The 20,545-nt window shown below is 47.9% G+C and overlaps 2 protein-coding genes across 2 annotated transcripts; both read right to left on the bottom strand.

Annotated features, from left to right (window-relative positions):
* Window positions 1-392: 392 nt before the first annotated feature.
* Window positions 393-20,337, bottom strand: LOC131592576 (endonuclease domain-containing 1 protein-like). Its single transcript, XM_058864155.1, has 3 exons — window positions 20,218-20,337; window positions 4,235-4,553; window positions 393-2,229 (listed from the first exon to the last, which is right to left on the bottom strand). The coding sequence occupies exons 2-3, from the start codon at window positions 4,517-4,519 to the stop codon at window positions 1,669-1,671; spliced, it is 846 nt and encodes a 281-aa protein (XP_058720138.1). The 5' UTR covers window positions 4,520-4,553; window positions 20,218-20,337; the 3' UTR covers window positions 393-1,668.
* LOC131592573 (endonuclease domain-containing 1 protein-like) lies at window positions 14,202-20,311 on the bottom strand. Its single transcript, XM_058864152.1, has 3 exons — window positions 20,218-20,311; window positions 18,067-18,385; window positions 14,202-16,066 (listed from the first exon to the last, which is right to left on the bottom strand). The coding sequence occupies exons 2-3, from the start codon at window positions 18,349-18,351 to the stop codon at window positions 15,503-15,505; spliced, it is 849 nt and encodes a 282-aa protein (XP_058720135.1). The 5' UTR covers window positions 18,352-18,385; window positions 20,218-20,311; the 3' UTR covers window positions 14,202-15,502.
* Window positions 20,338-20,545: the final 208 nt, after the last annotated feature.

Here is a 20,545-nt window from a genome sequence, read left to right as displayed (position 1 = left end):
CTGCATGGGGCTGCCTCACTCTGCACCTCCACCAGAACCTATGTTTTAGTGCAGCCCCCAAACAGCTTGGTCCCTGCTGCACAATGAGACCCAGCATGATGATGAACAACAACTCCTGAGCTGAGAACTGCAGTCCCAAGTTGTCACCTCTGAAAGTGACACGGCTTGTATGAGCCATTGGCATCCTGGCCCACTTTGTTCATTCCCTTTCACAGGAGAATAACTGGTGTCTGATGCTGACACTTGTGTAGCTGTCATGGCATCCTCAAATTGCATTTGGACACCCAATGTCCTGTGAGGATGCTCTGGGCACCGTAACATTACTGCTGGTGGTAGAAATCTCAGTGAGGAGCAACCAGTGGTTTATATAAATGTGACTCTGCAATCCAGCACTGCAACAAATAACTTTTATTGTAAGCTCTTGCAAACTAAATGATGTGGCACACACTGATCTTTTACAACCATTGAATACATTTCCCCAAATCAGTTTCCCATCAATCTGCAGAAAAGCTTCAGAAGCAGAGCAGAGATTGAAGGTATCCAAGCAGTACATAACAGGGATTTAGCTTTGGCTGCTCAAAGCTTTCTCTATATCTGATGCCAAAGCCTGTCTGTCTGATACAACAGCTGCTGCTCTCAAGGCACACTTTCAAAAGCAAGCAAACAAAAGCATGTCCCAGGATCACATCATCACTGAATTGTTGGGGTTTGGAGGGACTTCTCAAGATCTTCTAGTCCAGACTCCAGGCTCAAGCAGCATCAGCTAGAGCAGGTTGTCAGGACCATGTATTGTTGAGGTTTGAGTATTGCGAGACATGGAGATGTCCAGACAAGATCTCTGGGCAGCCTGAGGTGCCCTGGTCACACAGCCTTGCTAAGGAGGTGAGGGACAAGTCAGCTACACAATTGTGGAGAGCTAAGGGGGAGAGGACTCATTTCTGAGAGCTCTGTACTGAGATGGGCAGCAGAGCAAAGCAGTTAAAAGTTCTGCCCACATCTTTGTGCCTTTGAGCAGAGGAGGAGGTGCCCTGAGGGACAGAACTGGAAACACACCAGAGAATGAAGCAGCACAGACGCTGCACAGAACATTTGTCCCCCTCTACTCTGCTCTGCTGAGACCCCACCTGCAGTGCTGCCTCCAGCTCTGGGGCCCACAGCACAAGAAGGATATGGAGCTCTTGCAGTGGAGTCCAGTAGGGTCCATGAAGGTGCTCCAATGGCTGGGGCGTGTCTGCTCTGGAGAGAGGCTGAGAGAGCTGGGGATGTTCAGCCTGGAGAAGAGGCCCGAGAGTGCAGTACCTAAAGGGTCTCTAAGAGGGCTGGAGAGGGTCTTTGGTCAAGGGCATGGAGTGACAGGACAAGAGGGAATGGTTTCACACTGATGGAGGGCAGGGTTAGATGGGATATTATAAAGAAGTAAATCACTGTGAGCAGGCTGTGGTAGGAGGAAAAGTTACCCAGTGATGTTTTGACTTCTCCATCCCTGGAAGCACTCAAGGCCAGTCTGGGGAGGGCTTGGAACAACCTGGTGTAGTGGAAGGTGTCCCTGCCCATGACAGGCAGGTCAGAATGAGATGCTATTCAAGGCTTTAAGGTCCCATCAAAACCAACCCATTCAGTGATTCTGTGATTCTGTGACATGTGGGAAAAGCCACTGAGCCTTTTCCATCAAGGAAGTGAGGCTTGCTCCCGGGGACAGGCACTGTTGAACAGAGTAACCCTTCTCTCCCCATAGAGTGAAGTCAACCTGTTCTCCAGCTCCCCCAGGCTGTGGTTCTCCACCTGGTTCTTGTTGTTCTCAGCGATGACCCCCCAAGACTTCTTGGGCTGTGTTCCCACCAGGCAGCAGGCAGCTGACCAGATGTGGCTGGGTCTGTTAACCCTCCCACCGGCAACATTGGTGCTTCCAGGCACAGCTCCCGTGATGACGTAGGTGGTTGTACAGTCCTTGCTCATTTCGGTCATTGTTTTAGACTCGTACTTGTTCCACTGGCCATCATTGAGACTTTTGTCCTGGGGCACTATATTGGTGAGGGAGAAGGTAGCCGTCTTGTTCTCTTTACTATCCATATGGCCATTGGGGTTCAAATGGCCACGGGTCAAACCCGTCTTTTTGTCATAGTCGTCAAGGACAGCCTGGCTCTTTTTGATTTGGTCTAAGGTGAACTTGTGTTGATTTATGAGGACTGATTCTCTTTCAATCTCTTGAAGATCATTTTTACCTATCAGCTGGACAGGGAAAGAGAAACATGTTAGAATGTGTACTGAGAGTAATGGAGAAAATTTCTCTGGAGCTGAAGTCTCTGATGGGTAAGATTCCATTTTTTGTCATCTCAGTGAATGAAAATATATGAATCTAAGAAAAATCAGAGACAAGCTCTTCCTGCATGAATGCAAGAGCTGTAAAGAGAAAGGAGCTCAGAATCTGACTGGTCTCATTTTGATTTGTGACCTTTGTGGTCCAGCCTGCAGCCTGTGCTGGGAGCACAGATGGATGCATGAGACAAGGAGCATTTTCTACTCCTTGAATTGAAAGGTGACTTTGGTGACACACGTTCCCTGCCAAATCTGCTTCCCTGTCCTCCTGTCTTCACACCCCAAATCTGCCCAGGGCTCTCCCTGGTTGCCCTCATGCCACACTGGGATTCTGTGATTCTATGATTCTATGATTCTGTGATTCTTTTGTGTTGTTGCTACAAGTGTACCCCACTTGTGGAACACCAGAGGTTGCCTCCTCTAACCCCATACACCAGGAAATGTGCCAGGAAATCAGTCCTGGCACTGAGGTTTCCCTGGGAGGGCTACAGTTCATTCAAGGATGAACTTTTTTTTCTCAGTAAGCAAAAAGGTCTCAGTGTAAATGGAATCTGTTACAGAAGAGCTTAGAATGTATCTCAGAGCAGAACTTGGCCAGGGAGGATTTTCTGCAGCATCACTGAAAAGAAGTTACAAATTGGAGAGAGAGCTGTAACCTTAAAGGAGTCCTGGGGAAACTAAATACTTGAAAAGGGCCTCTGAAGAAAGTTAACAAATCAAAGATATTTTGAGTGTCCTGGGTCCAAGGTCCAGGAGGAAATGCCAGGTCAGATAGGGCTTGGAGTATGCTGATCTGGAGGCAAGTGGCCTGGCCCATGTAGGGGAGTTGAATGGAAATGACATTTAAAGTTCTTTCCAACACTAACCATTCTATGATCCCACAGAAAGAGAGAATGTGGAGGCTGCAGTGGTGCAAGACCAGATTATTTGCTCAAGTTCCTAAGGGTAATAAGATGAAATGATTATTTTTTCATAACTTCAACATCTTTTTGTTCATCTTTAGGGACACGTTGCTCTGGAGTAGGGCATGTGTCTTCCTTCTCTGCTCACCTTCCCCCAAATGCCATCCTGCTACTCTGTCCATAGCAATGGCAGGAATTACCTCTTTTCCTCTTCTGCAATTGGCCTGGTCTGTCTTACTGAAGTTTGTCTGAAAGACATTGCTGAGGGCTCTGTAGCTTGTGGAGTTCTGTCGGTCTGCTGGACCCTTCTGGATCTTTGAGCCTGAGCCAAAGGAGCTCAGGGGTCACTGCCCATGCATGGAGATCACACCCTTCTGACTGGACTGACACTGATGCTCCTCACTTTCCACTGCCTGAAATGTCACTCCAGAAATCCCTCCACAGTCAACCTGACCATGCATCTCTGGTGCCTGAGCCTGCCAAGGCTTTGTCCCTGGGCCATCTCACCTCCCTTTTTGAATTTCTCCTCACTTTTCTCACACCACTCACAAAGCCTGTTTGACTCTTCACTGGGAGCAGATAAGCTCTGTCAGGGATGCAGAACAGCTCAGGGAAAAGTGGGGATCATACCTAAGCAGGACTGTTGGTCCCTCAAGTTTAGCCTCCCTTGGATGCCTTTTCCCCATCACTTGGTCACCCACCACAGCAGGGCACAGGGAGGGGAATCATTTGACTTGTTAATGTAATGGGAAGTAATCTGCTTTGCTGTTCCTGTCAGGTCAAGGTAGCAAACTGGTCACCTTTGGGATATGCTTCATCTCATCCTCCTTCTGATGTCTCAGATGCATCAGAAAAATCATGTGGTGCAGGTGTTTGAAGTTGAATAAGAAAATTCCCACCCTCTATGTCTGTTTGCATGTGCACAGTGTGATGGTAAGAAATAGAAGTGGCAATTTAAATGCTGCAGCTCATCTCTGAGTGGCTGGAGGGTGATGTGCTGTAAGACAAACACTCACCTGCGGCTCAACAAACCACCACACATGAGGTCTTTTGGCAGGTCCAGGGTGATATTTGTAAGCAGAGTACACTGGAATTCTCCTGTCTCTGTCGTACAGGGTGGCATAGTGAGACGAGTTTCTATAGCGTTGACAGATCCAGGCTGGGTTCTGTGGGTGCAGGGCATCATTTGGGGTGGTTCCTGCATAGAAAAACTCAGGACAATCTGCAAAGGAGTTCACCACCTTGCTGTGTCCCAGCCAGAGGCAGCTCGCCAACACCTGCAGCAGCAGCAGCCCCAGCATGGTGCGCGGATTTCAGTGAAGGGCTCTTGTTCCCCTGGAAGGCAAATGCAGAGGGACATTCAGCTTGGAGAGAGCTGGTCAGGTTTTGGAGCCTTTTTGTGCAGGGGGCCAGAGCTGGCAGAGGAGGGCATTATGAGAGACCAGAAAAGGAGTAATTTCTGTCCTCCTAGATATGGAAAAGTCACAAGGGCAGTGAGGGTGAAACCTAAAACAGGGTTTAGGTGCCCAGAGGCAGCAGTGGGAGAAGTCAGCCTGTACGAGGAAGGAGCCAAACCCTCCGGGAGTGTAATCAGCTGTCACAGCAAAGTTATCTTGTAAGTGATGCACAGCCCTGGGACAAGGTCACCTTTTCTCACCTCCCTCCTGCTCTGAGCACCTTCCCACAGCAGACACCTGCAGCTGGGCACAGACTCTGCTCAGCCCCCTGCAATGCTGAGCTGGGCTTTAATCTCATGCGGCATTGGGTAGGGAAGAACAGCGATGCTGCACTTCCTACATGTCTCTGGCTCCATCCAGGTTCACACAGACATGCAGCTCTTCCAGCCAGACCCACTATTGAAGCCCAAATGATCCAATTGGGTTCCTGCCTAGCAGCTGACATTGGGCAATGGGTGTCCTGACCTTGCATTTCCACCTTATCCAACCCCAGCCTCTGGACTTGCAGACACATGGAGAGAGCAAATGAAGGGGCCAAGCAGATGGTAGCAGCAAGTACGAGGGATGACACTTCTATATTATCAGCACAATGCTGCTGCAATGCAAGCACTGAGGGACAGCTCTTCCTGTGCTTGCTTGGGATTCCTGCTGATGCCCATCTTCAGCTTTGATGATTGATTTTCCTGTGCAGTCAAAGACACCGTTGCAGGAATTTCCTGGACAGCCCAATGTTCCATTTTGTCTTTCTCAGTGCTGATGTGATTTTCAGCAGCCAGTGAGATCATTGCTTTATGAGAAAACTGCTGAAAAGCTCTCTGGGATGCTGGCAAGCAAGCAAGGGGCTTTGTGTCCTTTCAGAGGCGGCACAGGTTTGGGATAGCAGGGATGCTTGCATTTGCATTGCCAGACACTCAGTGGAATGATTTGATATCATCAGCATTTGGAAAAAGGTAGGTGGGACAAACTGTTGAAAGGGTTCCTGGGAGAGGAAGCTGCCACAGCCCCTAAAGCACAAAGCCAACTTTTGGCTGGGAAGGGTGTGAGTTGAGGACTGATGAAGGCTTGACAAGTCACCTTGCGCATTTGCTCTTTTCTTATTCTTCTCCCTGTCCCTTGTCTCTCCATTTTTATTGGATACAGGATGTTGAGTTGCACATAGCCCTGCTTTGATCTAAGATATGTGGTCCTTTTCCTCTTTATCAGCCCTGGATCAGGAACCTGGTGACCAGTGAGCTGGATACTGATAACATGATCCACAGGTGGTGACGTATTACAGTGCTCTGCAGAACATGCCCATAGCTGCCCCAAATCAAGCAGAGAAGCGTCTCAAAAGTCCTTTATCGTGAACCCCACAAAAAGATTAAAATTCATCTAATTTACTTAATATCTAATTTAATAGATATATATGAACCAACCTACCGTGAGAAAGAGCAGCACAGGATTCTGCTTGCAGTGCCGAAGTGGCAGGGGACTCTCAAATGCCTCTGCTGCAGTCTGAGACTGGATGGTTTTATAGGATTTCCAAGTTGACTTTTGCAACACCTTGCGTGGGGATTTGGTCCTTCTCCAAATGTTTCCAATGTTCTTCTCCACCCTTCCTAATCAGGCATTAGATATCAAATTTGCAGTTGACTTGGTTGAATTTCTACATCAAGAATGAAATTGATGAAATGCAGGGAAAGAAATGTAAACTCTGTTGTGATTGCAGTACTGGAGGAAGGGGATTTTGAAGTGACTCAGATGATTCTTTTCTTTGTTGGGCTTCCCAGGTGCTTCACAGGCTTGCTGTGGAGGGCAGGGCATTTCTGGGTAGTGCCAGGGGTAAAGGTCCTCAGGATCATGAGGGAGCTGATGGAGGTGGGAGTGATGGAGATGATCAGTGGTTCCAGAGCCTGGTTCCAGAGGGAGCAGTGGGGCATGGGATGAGCAGTGGTGAGGATGAGTGTGGTCTCAAGCCCCAGCAGATGTGCAGAGGTGGGTGAGCGAGTCAGAGGGAACCCCCTGAGGTACAGCAGAGGTGTCTGCAGATGTGCCTCAGCCTGAAATTGCACTGATGCTTTCATCCCATCAGGGGCTGTGTCAGCATTTGATCCCAGGAGAAAAAAAACATCCTGACAGAGGACCTGGGATCTCAGGAGCTATCCAGCAAAGGGGGTGAGAGTGATGTCCTCACTTTGTTCTCCTAAAAGGCAAAATCTTCTCCTCGGTCTCTGTGCAGCCCAGCAGGCACAAGGCAAGGCTCTTGCTGCTCTGCCCATGGCAGCTGGAGGTAACAGGAGCAGAGCTCCCTGGTGCTGCCAGGCAGTGCCCCGTGTCTGTGCTGGGATCTGGTTCCCTGTGCTCAGGTGTCCAGAGCCTCCAGAGCTGCCCCAGGGGAATGGGCCTGGCCTCTGGCTGCTGGCCCAGGTGAGGGTGGGTGTTGCCCAGGGTTCTGCAGCACATCAGCCAGCCCCAGTGGGGCTCTCCAAACCTCAGGACAGCTGCAGTGGCCCGGGATGCGTCTCCTTATGCAGCTGAGGCCGGCCTGGAGCTCTGCTGGCTGCGGTCAGAGCTGAGACACAGCACACCTGGAGACACCTGCATGGGGCTGCCTCACTCTGCACCTCAAGCCCACATTACTGAAGTACCTCTGGAGTTTCTTGCTCCACACACTGATGATGAGGGACATGAGCTTTCAGGAGAACATATAACCATTTCAGGTGCACAGCAGAGCTGGGACTTGGACCCAAGTACATTTTAAAAAGCCCTGATTCAAGGAAAGGTAGTAAAACCATATTGTCCTTCTCTGAGTGTGATAGGCTCTGAGCAGTCAATTTAGTGCAGTTGTGCAGTGGTTTAGATTAGTTAATTTGAGTTTTTTGGCTAACACCTTAATAATATAGGTTTTAGTGCTGGTTAAAATTTCTAGGGTACTTATTTATTTTTTATTACGACATATGGATTAGGAGGATGGTAAAACAGGTTTAAAATTTAGAAGGAATGAAATTTAAAAGGCTGAGCCAGGACTGTCCACCCCTCCCAGTGGCTGCCAGGCTGCGGGAGAAGCCCAGTGCAGCCTAAAATCCAACAGAGTGAGTTCTGTGGCTTGGGCAAAATCTACCCCTTTCACTACACAAATAAAACCTCCGAACCTTTATCCTTTCTCAAAAAAAAAAATGAAAAAAGTAATCAACACATAAAAAACCAACATAAAAATATCAAAATTAGAAGAAAAAAAAATCAAACCTCAAACAAAAGAGAGATGAGGAATTATCAAATAAAGCTAAAATATTCTTTTGGTAGGGCCATAAAAATAAACAATAGCATACAAAAAAAATCTCTTTTAATTCATAAAGATATTAAAAATATAAAATATTCAAACTATAAATCTAAACAAAAACATCCATTAATAAAACCAAACAAATCTTAAAATAACTGATCCCATAAAAATCTTAAAAAAAAAAAATCCTTTGCCCTCAGGGAGAGAAGAAAAAGCCCCTGTTCCCAGGGATGATCATAAAAACAAATAAAAAACCCCTTTACCTTTAAATAACTCATCCTTAAAATAATACTCCTTATGTTCATAACCCGTAAACACACCTCTAGGAGGGCTGTGAAAATAAAAGAAGTCACAATAATAAAATTTTTACTCAAGCAACTACTATTTGTAAAAATAAAAAAACACAAAAGAACTATTTCTTGTAAAAAAAAATCTCCATAACATAACAAAAAACCCTCCTCTCCCTACAAAAACTAATAAAAAACTATTGTATTATTAATACTGCTTTATCATCCCAAATTTTGTCTCTACATAATCAGTTAAGAAAAAGTTAAACAAAAAAAGTTTCTAAAAATTTTATTCTAGTTTCTTATTTTATAAGAATAAAATTTTTTTATTCCTTTAAAATTTTAAACCTGTTTTACCCTTCTCCTAATCCATATCTCACAAGAGAAAATAAATAAGTACTCTAGAAATTTTAACCCCACCACATTATTTAATACCTTAGCCAAAAAACTCAAATTAACAAATCTAAACCACTACAAGTTGGAAGGCCAGATCTCTTCCTCTGAGCACAGCATGGTGTAGGTGACACTTCTGGTACCCCAGCTCAGTCATGTGCAGCAATTTTCTATATCTGGATGTTGCTGTGTTGAGCTCTGTAAATTCTCTACGGTCACGCCACCCATGGCTCTGTCTCTAAGTGCAAAGCTGTCTGCATATAAGCTACAGTTTGCACATGTAAGAGAAGTAAAGTTTTGGTTTAATGGGTGCCCTTAGAGATTCTGTGATGTGGGTGTCAGCTGTTTGGGTACTTGTTTCAAATCTGTCTGCAGCGAAATCTGCCAGATGAACAGATAGTACACAAAACACATTATACAGCATATTCATTAGGAAATCACAATATCTTAAACATATATTTAGTAGCCTTGCAATTCCCACTCAGTGTTTTCTCTCCTTCCAAGATGAGGAATGAATGCTAGTTCAAACTTGTTCTCATTATGCCCATAAGAAAGGGAATTTGCCTTAAGAGTAAAATTTAGGACTTTCTTTTTATTTTATTTTTTTTTTGTATCTTTTCATAATTCTGAAGTACTTCAGAATATCAGAATATCCTTTTATATCATATGTGTACAGAGGAGGAGATAATGAGTTAAAGGACACCACGCCAGAAAAAATCATCCATGGAGCTTAGAATTAACACTTAAAACTCTGTGGAAAACTGTAGTGCAAAGTGAGAAGTACTTTTTTTAAAATGTAAGGATGGTAGAACAGAGAGATGGACTCTGGAGGTCTGTATGCTGTTTGTGCTCCTCTTTTCTTGCATAAGCTTGGACAAGCTCTTTTGCATTTTCTTGCTTCATTTCTCCTGTCAGAGATCTGTGTTTCACTTGCTGATGGTAAAGCACTTCAAAATCTTTAATGGATGTTGTCGTGGATTCTCTAAGCTTACTCCAAATCCATTTGCTCCTCACTTATGCCTTCTTAAAGACAAGAAATAGAACTTTATTTTTTTTTTTTAATTATATGGTATAACTGATATTCTGCAGCTGTTCAAGGCCATATTTAACTGATCCTTTCCACTGTCTGAGCATCCTCTGAGCAGCTCCAAATCCAGAGTCCTGTTGGGTACATTGTGTCACTAATTCTCTTAGGGACATGGTCTGCCAAGAGGTGTTTCCTTCTTCACTGTAATCAGCAGCCTGGAATTTCCAAAGCTCCTGGTGCAACAGAGCTTCACAGGCTGATCTTCCACAGAAATCAGCCAGAGCCTGGAGCACCGTGTGTGGGTGGCTGACGTGGGTGATGCTGGAAACTCAGTTTGTGTCCCCCAAAGCACTGCCAGGGTATCAATGCTCTCTGCAGCATCCTCAGGTGTGTGGCACAGCACTTGGGCAGCAGCATTCCTGAACACCTCCTCACCTGATCCTCAGAGGTTCTTGGCTGATATTCCTGTGTGCCAAAGTGCTGTTGCCCAACAGCAAGGGACATTTTGCCCAGGTAGAGCAAGTGAGAAGCTCAGTGCAGAAACCCACCCAAATGCACAATAGATTAGTAGTTCCTCGGAAATTGGAGGCGTAATCTTACTATGTAACCTTATCAAGGTTGTCTAACAGGAAAGTTTGGCTCCTGGATGGGCCAAAAGAGCTTTGCCCAGCTGCTCCCTCAAGCAGAGTCCAGAAGATGCCACTGTTTTCATTCTCCTGTTCCCTTCTCTTTTAGGACAGCACATGGCAACATGTTCAGTCCACAGAAAGTGAACCCTTGGTGTTACTGGGAAAAGACTAAGCAAGCTGCATGATCCAACCCACTTTGCAGTGAAGTGAGTTTAGGTCACAGTGTCCCCTCACAGCTCCTGGCAAAAATAATTTTTCCTTAGTGTCTAAAATCCCTGTGACACGCTGCATCCCAGAGCTCTCCTCAAAGATGGACAAACAGAGCAAACTGCAGCTGCCTCTTTCCAGGGAACAGAGGTGTTTCCCACCCCAGTGCGGGCATGGGCCGGCTCTGGGCTCAGCAAAGGGTTGTATCCCTGTTCCACATTCACACCAGGCTCAGCAGAAAACAGAGGCAATCCCAGATGAAAGGTGGCTGGCAGCATGCTTGTGGAGCTGGGGCAGCCCTCTGCTCAGCTCCAAGCTGGGCTCCTGTGAGAAGCACAGATTGGAAAAGGGCTCTGAGATCATGGAGTCCAACCTCTGACCTATCCTCACCTGGTCAGCTGGACCATGGCATTGAGTGCCACATCCAGTCTCCAGAGACTGGGATTCCACCACATCCTCAGGCAGTCCATTCCAGTGTTGTATCACCCTTTATGAGAAGAAATTCCTCCTGATGTCCCACCAGAATCTCCCCAGGTGCAGGTTGAGGCCTTGTCCTCTCATCGTCCTGCTGGTTGCTTAGGAGAAAATGCTGACCCCCACCTGGCTACACCCCCTTTTCAGGGAGCTGTAGAGAGAAATAATCTCTCAGAGCCCCCCCATTCAGGGCTAAAGAACTCCAGCAGCCTCAGCTGCTCCTCACAGGCCTTACCCTCCAGGGCCTTCACTAGCGTCATGGCCTTTCCCTGCACTGACTGCAAACGTGGCCTCAGCCTGTGGATCCAGCCTGTCCAGATCCCTCTGCAGAGCCTTCCTGCCCTCCAGCAGGCTGAGTCTCCCACCAAACTTGGTATCATCTGTGATCTTACTGAGGGTTCACTGGATGCCCTCATCCAGATCATCAGTAAAGTCTGATCAGGCCTGACACTGATCCCTGGGGGACGCTGCTTGCAGCCAGACGCCAGCTGGATGTGGCACTGTTCACCAACACTCTCTGGGCCTGGACATCCAGACAGTTCCTGACCCAGCCAACAGAGCACCTCTACAAGCTGTGGGCTGATGGCTTTTGCAGGAGAATGCCATGGGAGATTGTGCCAAAGGCTTTGTTGAAGTCCAGGTAGACACTTCCACAGCCTCCCCCCTCATCTACTAGGCCATCATCTGGTCATCAAAGGAGATCAGGCTCTCTAGGCAGGACCTGCCTTTCCTAAACCTCTGCTGGCTGGGACCTTGGTTATCCTGAATGTGCTGTGTGATCACACAGGACAATCTGCTCCATAACCCTTCTGGGAAGCAAGATCAGGTGGACGTGCTTATAGCTTCTCCTTCCAGGCCTGCTTGCAAATGGGTGTCACAAAAACTCCAGCCATCCGGGACTTCCCCAGTCACCCAGCACTGGTTAGAACTGATGGAAAGCAGCACTCCTCATATATGAAATAAGGAAGAATCCAAGCTGATCCTTTTCTCTGTTGGGCTTCCCATGTATTTCACAAGCTTGCTGTGGATGGCAGGGCATTTCTGATTACTGCCAGGGGTAAAGGTCCTGGGAAAAGCCTGACAAGTTGATAGAAGTGGCACTGGTGGGGTTGATGTGTAGGTTTTGCACAGCCTGGGTTTTGGTAGTGGAGGGGCCACAGAGGTGGCTTCTGTGAGAAGCTGCTAGAAGCTTCTACGGTGTCTGGCAGTCCCTAATGGCTCTGAAGATGGACATGCTGCTGGCCACAGCTGGGCCAATTAGAGCTGTTGGTAACACCTCTGCAATAACATCTTTAAGAAGAAAATAAAAACAAAGTGGGGTCTGCAGTTTTAATTCCAGCCAGAGAAGAGGAGGAGGTGAGACCATGTGAGGGAAACGACATGGGGACACCAGGGTCAGTGGAGAAGGTGAGAGAGGAGGTGCTTCAGGCCCCGGAGCCGAGATTCCACTGCAGGCTGTGGCGAAGATCATGTGGAAGCAGCAGTGCCCTGCAATCCACAAGGAGCCACAGGAGATGCAGAGTTCCTCCTGCAGCCTGTGGGGGAGCAGGTGGATGCCTGGAGGAGGCTGTGATCTAGTGGAAGACATGATGAAGAGAGGGGGTGCCCTGCTCCCAGGCTGCACCCTGTGGAAGAATGGCTCATGCTGCAGCAGTTTGGGAGGCCTGTGTGCCTGTGGGAGGGACTCACATTGCAACAGTTTTGTCAGGACTGCTGCTAGTGAGAGTGGAGTCATGCTGGAGAAGTTCAAGGAGACCTGTCTCCTGTGGGAAGGACCCCACAGTGCATTAGAGGAGGGACTCCTCTCCCTGAGGATTGGAAGAAAACCTTGGGTGATGAACTGACCAAATCCTCCCAACTCTGTCTCCCTGTGCTGTTGGTGGGAAGAAGGAAAGGGTTGGGGAAAGAAAAGGTGTTCTTTTTTTTATGAGGTACTTTGCTTCTCATTATCCACCTTTGATTTTGCTAATAATGAACTCACTTTCTATCTCGACCTTGAACGTGTTTTTCCCTTGGAGTGTTTTCCCTCAGTCCTCATCTCAGCTCATGAAGCCTCCATTAATTTATTTTTCTCTCCTCTGTCCAGACATGGCATGGGAGGGTGAGTGGGCAGCTTTTGTGGCTGCCTGGTACTTGCCAGTGTCAAACCACAACAGTTGGTCAAGCAGCCAGTGGTTCCAGAGCTGGGAATAGAGGGCAGTGGACATGGGATGAGCAGTGGTGAGGATGAGTGTGGTCTCAAGCCCCAGCAGATGTGCAGAGGTGGGTGAGCAAGTCAGAGGGAACCCCCTGAGGTACAGCAGAGGTGTCTGCAGAGGTGCCTCAGCCTGAAATTGCACTGATGCTTTCATCCCATCAGAGGCTGTGTCAGCATTTGATCCCAGGAGAAAAAATCCATCCAGGCAGAGGACCTGGGATCTCAGGAGCTATCCAGCAAAGGGGGTGAGAGTGATGTCCTCACTTTGTTCTCCTAAAAGGCAAAATCTTCTCCTTGGTCTCTGTGCAGCCCAGCAGGCACAAGGCAAGGCTCTTGCTGCTCTGGCCATGGCAGCTGGAGGTAACAGGAGCAGAGCTCCCTGGTGCTGCCAGGCAGTGCCCCGTGTCTGTGCTGGGATCTGGTTCCCTGTGCTCAGGTGTCCAGAGCCTCCAGAGCTGCCCCAGGGGAATAGGCCTGGCCTCTGGCTGCTGGCCCAGGTGAGGGTGGGTGTTGCCCAGGGTTCTGCAGCACATCAGCCAGCCCCAGTGGGGCTCTCCAGACCTCAGGACAGCTGCAGTGGCCCGGGATGCATCTCCTTATGCAGCTGAGGCCGGCCTGGAGCTCTGCTGGCTGCGGTCAGAGCTGGGACACAGCACACCTGGAGACACCTGCATGGGGCTGCCTCACTCTGCACCTCCACCAGAACCTATGTTTTAGTGCAGCCCCCAAACAGCTTGGTCCCTGCAGCACAATGAGACCCAGCATGATGATGAACAAAAGCTCCTGAGCTGAGAAGTGCAGTCCCAAGTTGTCACCTCTGAAAGTGACACGGCTTGTATGAGCCATTGGCATCCTGGCCCACTTTGTTCATTCCCTTTCACAGGAGAATAACTGGTGTCTGATGCTGACACTTGTGTGGCTGTCATGGCATCCTCAAATTGTATTTGGACACCCAATGTCCTGTGAGGATGCTCTGGGCACCGTAACATTACTGCTGGTGGTAGAAATCTCAGTGAGGAGCAACCAGTGGTTTATATAAATGTGACTCTGTAATCCAGCACTGCAACAAATAACTTTTATTGTAAGCTCTTGCAAACTAAATGATGTGGCACATACTGATCTTTTACAACCATTGAATACATTTCCCCAAATCAGTTTCCCATCAATCTGCAGAAAAGCTTCAGAAGCAGAGCAGAGATTGAAGGTATCCAAGCAGTACATAACAGGGATTTAGCTTTGGCTGCTCAAAGCTTTCTCTGTATCTGATGCCAAAGCCTGTCTGTCTGATACAACAGCTGCTGCTCTCAAGGCACACTTTCAAAAGCAAGCAAACAAAAGCATGTCCCAGGATCACATCATCACTGAATTGTTGGGGTTTGGAGGGACTTCTCAAGATCTTCTAGTCCAGACTCCAGGCTCAAGCAGCATCAGCTAGAGCAGGTTGTCAGGACCATGTATTGTTGAGGTTTGAGTATTGCGAGACATGGAGATGTCCAGACAAGATCTCTGGGCAGCCTGAGGTGCCCTGGTCACACAGCCTTGCTAAGGAGGTGAGGGACAAGTCAGCTGCACACTCTCGTGGAGAGCTAAGGGGGAGAGGACTTGTTCCTGAGAGCTCTGTCCTGAGATGGGCAGCAGAGCAAAGCAGTTGGAAGCTCTGCCCACATCTTTGTGCCTTTGAGCAGAGGAGGAGGTGCCCTGAGGGACAGAACTGGAAACACACCAGAGAATGAAGCAGCACAGACGCTGCACAGAACATTTGTCCCCCTCTACTCTGCTCTGCTGAGACCCCACCTGCAGTGCTGCCTCCAGCTCTGGGGCCCACAGCACAAGAAGGATATGGAGCTGTTGCAGTGGAGTCCAGTGGGGGCCATGAAGGTGCTCCGATGGCTGGGGCATGTCTGCTCTGGAGAGAGGCTGAGAGAGCTGGGGATGTTCAGCCTGGAGAAGAGGCCCGAGAGTGCAGTACCTAAAGGGTCTCTAAGAGGGCTGGAGAGGGTCTTTGGTCAAGGGCATGGAGTGACAGGACAAGAGGGAATGGTTTCACACTGATGGAGGGCAGGGTTAGATGGGATATTATAAAGAAGTAAATCACTGTGAGCAGGCTGTGGTAGGAGGAAAAGTTACCCAGTGATGTTTTGACTGCCCCATCCCTGGAAGCTTTCAAGGCCAGGCTGGAGAGGGCTTGGAACAACCTGGTGTAGTGGAAGGTGTCCCTGCCCATGACAGGCAGGTCAGAATGAGATGCTATTCAAAGCTTTAAGGTCCCATCAAAATCAACCCATTCAGTGATTCTGTCATTCTGTGATTCTGTGATTCTGTGACATGTGGGAAAAGCCACTGAGCCTTTTCCATCAAGCAAGTGAGGCTTCCTGCCGGGGACAGGCATTGTTGAACAGAGTAACCCTTCTCCCCTTGTAGAGTGTGGCCAACATGTTCTCCAGGTCCCCCAGACTGACTTTCTTCAACCTGTTCTTGTTGTTCTCAGCAATAACCCCCCAAGACTTCTTAGGCTGGTCTCCATCCAGGCAGCAGCCAGCTGACCAGATGTGGCTGGGTACATTAACCCTCCCATCGGCAGTGTTGGTGTTCCCAGGCACAGCTCCTGTGATGATGTAGGTGGTTGTACAGCCCTGGCTCATTTGGGGCACCGTTTTATACTCGTATTTGTTCCATTTGTCTTTGTTGAGATTTTCGTCCTGGGGCACTATGTTGGTGAGGGTGAAGGTAGATGTCTTGTTCTCTTTACTATCCATATGGCTACAGGCTGCCAAATGGCCACGGTTCAAACCAGTCATTTTGTTGTAGTCCTCAAGGACAGCTTGGCTCCTTTTGATTTCCTCTAAGGTGAATCTGTGAAGTTGGTCTACGAGGACTATTTCTCTTTCCATGTTCTGAAGTTCATTTTCACTTATCAGCTGGACAGGGAAAGAGAATGAGGTGTTAGAATGGAGGAGTACCAGAGAAAATTTCTCTGGAGCTGAAGTCTCTGGCTGTCAAGATTTGATTTTTTGTCATCTCAGTGAATGAAAATGTATGAATCTGAGAAAAATCAGAGACAAGCCCTTCCTGCATGACTGCAAGAGCTGTAAAGAGAAAGGAACTCAGAATCTGACTGGTCTCATTTTGATTTGTGACCTTTGTGGTCCATCCTGCAGCCTGTGCTGGGAGCACAGATGGATGCAAGAGACAAGGAGCATTTTCTACTCCTTGGATTGAAAGGTGACTTTGGTGGCACACGTTCCCTGCCAAATCTGCTTCCCTGTCCTCCTGTCTTCACACCCCAAATCTGCCCAGGGCTCTCTCTGGATGTCCTCACACCACACTGGGATTCTGTGATTCTATGATTCTGTGATTCTTTTGTGTTGTTGCTACAAGTGTACCCCACTTGTGGAACACCAGAGGTTGCCTCCTCTAACCCCATACACCAGGAAATGTGCCAGGAAATCAGTCCTGGCACTGAAGTTTCCCTGGGAGGGCTACAGTTCATTCATGGATGAACATTTTTGCTCAGTAAGCAAAAAGGTCTCAGTGTAAATGGAATCTGTTACAGCAGAGCTAAGAATGTATCTCAGGGCAGAACTGGGCCAGGGAGGGTTTTCTGCAGCATCACTGAAAAGAAGTTACAAACTGGAGAGAGAGCTGTAACCTCAGAAGAATCCTGGGGAAAATAAATACTCCAAGAAGTCCTCTGGAGAAAGGTAATAAAATCAAAGATTTTTTGGGTGGCCTGGGCCCAAAGTCCAGGAGGAAATGGCAGGTGAGATAGGGCTTGGAATATGCTGATCTGGAGGCAAGTGGCCTGGCCCATGCAGGGGAGTTGGATGGAGATGACATTTAAAGTTCTTTCCAACACTAACCATTCTATGATTCCACAGAAAGAGAGAATGTGGAGGCTGCAGTGGTGCAAGACCAGATTATTTGCTCAAGTTCCTATGCTTAATAAGAAGAAAGGATTATTTTTTTTGGTAACTTTAACATCTCTTTGTTCATCATTAGAGAAACATATTTAGCCTTCTTCTGGAGTAGGGCATGTGTCTTCCTTCTCTGCTCACCTTCCCCCAAATGCCATCCTGCTACTCTGTCCTTAGCAATGGCAGGAATTGCCTCTTTTCCTCTTCTGCAATTGGCCTGGCCTGTCTTACTGAAGTTTGTCTGAAAGACATTGCTGAGGGCTCTGTAGCTTGTGGAGTTCTGTTGATCTGCTGGACCCTTCTGGATCTTTGTGCCTGAGCCAAAGGAGCTCAGGGGTCACTGCCCATGCATGGAGATCACACCCTTCTGACTGGACTGACACTGATGCTCCTCACTTTCCACTGCCTGAAATGTCACTCCAGAAATCCCTCCACAGTCAACCTGACCATGCATCTGTGGTGCCTGAGCCTGCCATGGCTTTGTCCCTGGGCCATCTCACCTCCCTTTTTGAGTTTCTCCTCACTTTTCTCACACCACTCACAAAGCCTGTTTGACTCTTCACTGGGAGCAGATAAGCTCTGTCAGGGATGCAGAACAGCTCAGGGAAAAGTGGGGATCATACCTAAGCAGGACTGTTGGTCCCTCAAGTTTAGCCTCCCTTGGATGCCTTTTCCTTGTGGTCACCCACCACAGCAGGGCACAGGGAGGGGAATCATTTGACTTCTTAATGTAATGGGAGGTAACCTGCTTTGCTGATCCTGTCAGGTCAAGGCAGAAAACTGGTCACCTTTGGGATATGATTCATCTCATCCTCCTGCTGATGTGTCAGATGCATCAGAAGAATCATGTGGTGCAGGTGCTTGAAGCTGAATGAGAAAATTCCCACCCTCTATGTCTGTTTGCATGTGCATAGTGGGGTGTCAGGAAATAGAAGTGGCAATTTAAATGCTGCAGCTCATCTCTGAGTGGCTGGGGAGTGATGTGCTGTAAGACAAACACTCACCTGGGGCTCGACATACCAATACTTATGAGGTCTTTTGGCAGGTCCAGGGTGGTATTTGTAAGCAGAGTACACTGGAATTCTCCTCTCTCTGTCGTACAGGGTGGCATAGTGATAGGTGTCACTGTAGCTTTGACAGATCCAGGCTGGGTTCTGTGGGTGCAGGGCATCATTTGGGGTGGTTCCTGCGTAGAAAAACTCAAGACAATCTTCAAAATTCTTCACCACCTCGCTGTGTCCCAGCCAGAGGCAGCTCACCAACACCTGCAGCAGCAGCAGCCCCAGCATGGTGCGTGGATTTCAGTGAAGGGCTCTTGTTCCCCTGGAAGGCAAATGCAGAGGGACATTCAGCTTGGAGAGAGCTGGTCATGGCCTGGAGCCTTTTTGTGCAGGGGGCCAGAGCTGGCAGAGGAGGGCATTATGAGAAACCAGGAAAGGAGTAATTTCTGTCCTCCTAGATATGGAAAAGTCACAAGGGCAGTGAGGGTGAAACCTAAAACAGGGTTTAGGTGCCCAGAGATGGCAGCAGAGGGAGAAATCAGCCTGTACAAGGAAGGAGCCAAACCCTCCAGGAGTGTAATCAGCTGTCACAGCAAAGTTATCTTGTAAGTGATGCACAGCCCTGGGACAAGGTCACCTTTTCTCACCTCCCTCCTGCTCTGAGCACCTTCCCACAGCAGACACCTGCAGCTGGGCACAGACTCTGCTCAGCCCCCTGCAATACTGAGCTGGGCTTTAATCTCATGGGGCATTGGATAGGGAAGAACAGCGATGCTGCACTTCATACATGTCTTTGGCTCCATCCAGGTTCACACAGACATGCAGCTCTTCCAGCCAGACCCACTATTAAAGCCCAAATGATCCATTTGGGGTCCTGCCTAGCAGCTGACATTGGGCAATGGGTGTCCTGACCTTGCATTTCCACCTTATCCAACCCCAGCCTCTGGACTTGCAGACACATGGAGAGAGCAAATGAAGGGGCCAAGCAGATGGTAAGCAAGCAAGCACGAGGGATGACACCTCCATCTTATCAGCACAATGTTGCTGCAATGCAAGCACTGAGGGACAGCTCTTCCTGTGCTTGCTTGGGATTCCTGCTGATGCCCATCTTCAGCTTTGATGATTGATTTTCCCGTGCAGTCAAAGGCACCATTGCAGGAATTTCCTGGACAGCCCAATGTTCCATTTTGTCTTTCTCAGTGCTGATGTGATTCTCAGCAGTCAGCGAGATCATTGCTTTATGAGAAAACTGCTGAAAAGCTCTCTGGGATGCTGGCAAGCAAGCAAGGGGCTTTGTCTGCTTTCAGAGGCAGCACAGGTTTGGGAGAGCAGGGATGTGTGCATTTGCATTGCCAGACACTCAGTGGAATGATTTGATATCATCAGCATTTGGAATAAGGCAGCTAGGACAGGCAGATAAAGAGGTCTCTCTTTTTCAGCCCTGGATCAAGAAGGTGGTGACCAATGAGCTGGAAACTGAGAACTGGGACTACAAGTAGGGACTTTTCCCAGTACTCTGTAGAACATGCCCATAGCTGCCCCAGCTCAAGCAGAGAAGTGTCTGAAAAGGCCTTTTTCATAACCCACTGCATGAGATTAAAATTTATCTAACTTACTTAAAATCTGACTTAAGAGATATATAGTATAGAAACCATCCTGCTGTGGGAAAGAGTGACACAGGAGTCTGCTTGCATCCCCAAAGTGGCAGAGGACTCTCAAATGCCTCTGCTGCAGTCTCAGGCCTTCTGGGTTTCTATGTCTCCAGGAAGAGACAGTTGTTAGATTTCCCCAGCAGGGTTTAGAGTGAATTTTCCTAGGAGCTCAGACAGCACCTCTGTTTGTCCAGCATTTTTTGCAAGGTCACAACTGGAATTTTGGTACTCGATAATCTCCCCCTTCCTTCTTATAGAACAGTTTGATGTTAATTTTACAGGTGACTTGGCTTGAAATTCTTTCCCAAATCATTCCTTCTGTCCTTGCCCTTCTGACTGACAGAAAATACTAAACTGCTGCAAAATTTGTGCATGCATAGGCTCAGATTGCTCCTTGGAGCTCAGCAGCTCCAGTTTAGGCTTTATCTATATATATTTATTCCAAAGCTCAGGAAAGACTTTGAATATTGGAGGCAATGGTGAGGAAGGAGCAAGAGCTTACCTTGAAGCAGAGAAGCTCAGAACCAGCAGCTGAACTGTTCCTTCTGTCTTCTCCCTGGAGAAAGGACTGTTTGAATCCTCAGGAGTGCCAGTGCAATATATACGCAGTCATATATTCACCCCTTAAAAGGGAATTCCACAGAAAAGAGAAGGTTTTCTATTTTTAATCTGGAGTTTTGTTCACACCCACACTGAAATGTGTTGACAATTGGTTTTATAGTTCCCTCATAATTTCTCCTGAATTTGTTGGCTTGCAGCATGGTATGTCAGAATCAGTCAAATATTTACCCAGTCATGAATTTCCCCTTCCTTATAAACAGAGAATTCCA

The sequence above is a fragment of the Poecile atricapillus genome, chromosome Z (assembly GCF_030490865.1).
Source record: "Poecile atricapillus isolate bPoeAtr1 chromosome Z, bPoeAtr1.hap1, whole genome shotgun sequence".
In the NCBI taxonomy this organism is placed as follows: domain Eukaryota; kingdom Metazoa; phylum Chordata; class Aves; order Passeriformes; family Paridae; genus Poecile; species Poecile atricapillus.
This window is presented reverse-complemented; position numbering and strand designations above follow the sequence as displayed.